This window comes from Charadrius vociferus, unplaced genomic scaffold, assembly GCF_000708025.1.
Source record: "Charadrius vociferus isolate BGI_N301 unplaced genomic scaffold, ASM70802v2 scaffold1591, whole genome shotgun sequence".
Classification (NCBI taxonomy): Eukaryota; Metazoa; Chordata; class Aves; order Charadriiformes; family Charadriidae; genus Charadrius; species Charadrius vociferus.
In genome coordinates this window covers 281,509-284,454 of record NW_009646738.1, presented here as the reverse complement: position 1 = coordinate 284,454, position 2,946 = coordinate 281,509, and the positions used below count along the sequence as shown (strand labels likewise).

Genomic DNA, 2,946 nt, shown 5'->3' with positions numbered 1-2,946 from the left:
TGCTGTCCCCGGTGGAGGGAGCTCGAAGAGAAGTGGCTCTCGCTGCCGGGCTGAAAGCATCTCTCCTCCCTGCGAGGCCTCTCTTAGTGCGCATCTCCATCCCCTCTGGATGAAGTCTGCGGCTCACAAAGCGTGGCCCGCCGCTGCCTCCCTTGCTTATATCACAGAGGAGGAAGCTTCCAGGAAGATAAGCTGCGGCAAAGAAGTGTTAATTTGAGGCTGGCCTCACAAAAATACATTTAGAAGCTCTATTTAAAAGCAAAAAAAAAAAAACAAACAAAAACCCACCACCACCACCCTCCACACTGGTATATAATTCACACAGAAAATTGCTGCTGGGGGTTACATGAATACAGCCTGCCTGTTGAAAGTGCTGGTCGTAGAAAACCACACACTCTGCTGTCACATTTAGGGTTGCTGTGACCATTAGCACTCGGCATGACAGCTAGGAGCGTAATGAATGGGACAAAGGAGGCCAGGCTAAGAGGACAGACCTTCTTTGCACTCCTCAGTCTGTCAAACCTATACACTGAGTGCAGACCAGGCAGGCGCCATGCCAGCTGTCTTAATTTCCAGTTCAACTGTTAACAGGATGTTTATTAGTCACAAACTCAGGCAACAGAATTCACTGTATGTCAGAGAATTGTGCTTAAAAATAAATCCATCTTTTCTTTCTAGAAAAAAAAAAAAGTAAAAAGAGTTCAGTTATTCAGATTTGCGTGATGATGGTGGGGCTGGAAGTAAGCAGATTGGTGATCTGCTGTAGCTCTGAGGCTTGAAGGTGCTCACAATACTGGCAGCTTGCGATTTCCCTTAGAGGCAGTTACATTGAGGGATTTCCGTCATGCTTGCTTTCCCTTCCCTCTTCCAGACCTATGCACCAAGGAGGTATGAGAAAAAGAAGCACCTTCAACACCGTAGCTACAGCTTGAGAGACTTGATGAACTTCTGGCTGCACTGCAGTCTGGAATACATTCCCATCGATTTAAATGGGGCTGGGATCCAGTGCACTTGAGTGAAATATGAATGAATGTACTGAATAGGTACATCATCAGGTATTGGTCTAGAACCTCTCCTGGCACACAGAAAGCAGAACCAACCATATTGCTACTTTTTTAACTAGTTGTGGTTGTGTGCGTGTCTGTGACAGAGAGAACTGTGATGATTTCAAGCAGACTTTTTAAGGTCTGATAGTACCTAAGACCATCCTGAAGCTCTGAAATGCAACCAGGACACCCCTGCACTGATATCAACAGCCATTGTTTGGTTAAAGAAGAAAACATCCAGCCTTCCTGGGAGAACCGTGGGTAATGAACAAACACATGACTTCCTTTGGTAACTTGTTCAAACTCAACAGTTAAGAACGAGTGCCTTATTTCTTAATCAAATTTGCCTCAGGTCCATTTTAGCTATTGGTTGGTGTGGAAAGATTGTATGGGCGAGTAGCACTTCTTTCCAGTGCTTGCTTGAGTATTCCCACATGAGCTCCATTAAAACTGCTGTAGAATTAGTGTGAAACATCCTATGCCATTTTTTTTTGAAGGCAGAATTCACATAATTGTAGAGGTTGTCGGAAACATTGCCCAAAGGAATATCTTACAAGAGTAAGTTGTTGTAAGGATCACCAAAATTGGTTGTGACATTAAGAGAAAAGCTTTCAAACATTTTTTTTGTTTTGTTTTATTCTGATATTCCCAAGATCTGATTTAAAATATTTTCCAGCCATTAGAATATCACCCTGCTTATCTGTGCACCTATGTGATTGGTGATGTTCTGGTATCTAAAAATAAAAATAAATTATGCTTCTGCTGTTAATCCCAGAAACCTCAGAACTCTGATTCCTTTGCCACAATGTTGATGGGACCATTAGTGATGTCTTTAAATACTGCTAGTAAAAGCAAAAGAACCTTTTTTACCTAACTGTGTTACAACTAAAGGATCAGGCTGGATCTACGTATTGCAGTTTTAAAATGCTGTTGTTGTTTATTCTAGCTCACTTACATTGCTGTACCAATTTGTCAAAGTTTTTTCCCTGATTACCAAAACCTGAAATTTCTCTAGTAGTAATAGCAATTCTTATACTTTTATTTGCTCCTATTCAAAAGTGCTTACATAGTTTTTCATTTTGAATCTTTCAACATTACTTGATGGTCCTGAAAACTTCGATAGGAGTTGGTTACTTGACTGCATGAAAATCAGTAGGAACAACATTTATGGCTCTCCAGTTTGGGTTTTTGCTAATACCTCATTGACAGAAATGGTGCAAAGAGCACATATGGCAGTTAACAGATTCTAGCTTCAGTCACTGAGGGCATCTGTCACTGAAAATTTAAAAAAAAAAGAAAGAAGAGACAGCATTGTAATCCACACAGCATGGGAATTGTCTTCACATTCTCAGTTGTGTTTCTTATGAAGGAGTGTACAGCATTTTACCCATTTCTTTTTATTTCTGAAAACCGTATATTTATACCCCTGTAGAAATTAACTATTGCACATATTTCTCAACTATTCTGTCATTATAGAATAATAGTCAGTTTGTAGGAGGCTTTATTCAAGTGTAAGGGATGTTGTAACTTTTAATTTTATAGCAAAAAGCTTAGGTCCCTTTCAACACCAATCACTTAAAGATTATTTGAAAAATAAGTCTAAAGTTGAGGCAAACAGCACAGTGATTCACCTCTACGTATCTTAGACTGCAGGATGCAACACTGCAACTGGTGTTCAGTTCCTCAGGAGCTGGACTGCACACCGCTAATGGTATCACGGAAAGTCACATATCAATAAAGGTTAAAAAACTACAGGAAATAATTTTTGATCAGGTTTCTACTGTATCAACATGGCCCACAAATTAGGTATCTCACCCTGTCTTTGACTAGCACCAGTTCTCAGTCCTTGGCTTTTTATGATTAGCAGGTACTTAGCACTATATTCCCGTTAAATAATTCT

At 40.2% G+C, this 2,946-nt stretch overlaps 1 protein-coding gene across 1 annotated transcript in view; it reads right to left on the bottom strand.

Annotated features, from left to right (window-relative positions):
* Positions 1–440, bottom strand: part of CDO1 (cysteine dioxygenase type 1) — a 10,849-nt gene extending 10,409 nt beyond the window's left edge. Inside the window, exon 1 of the mRNA XM_009890519.1 lies at positions 355–440. Within this exon, the coding sequence (XP_009888821.1) occupies positions 355–440 (86 nt within the window). The remainder of the gene's footprint in view (positions 1–354) is intronic.
* Between the last annotated feature and the right edge of the window lie 2,506 nt (positions 441–2,946).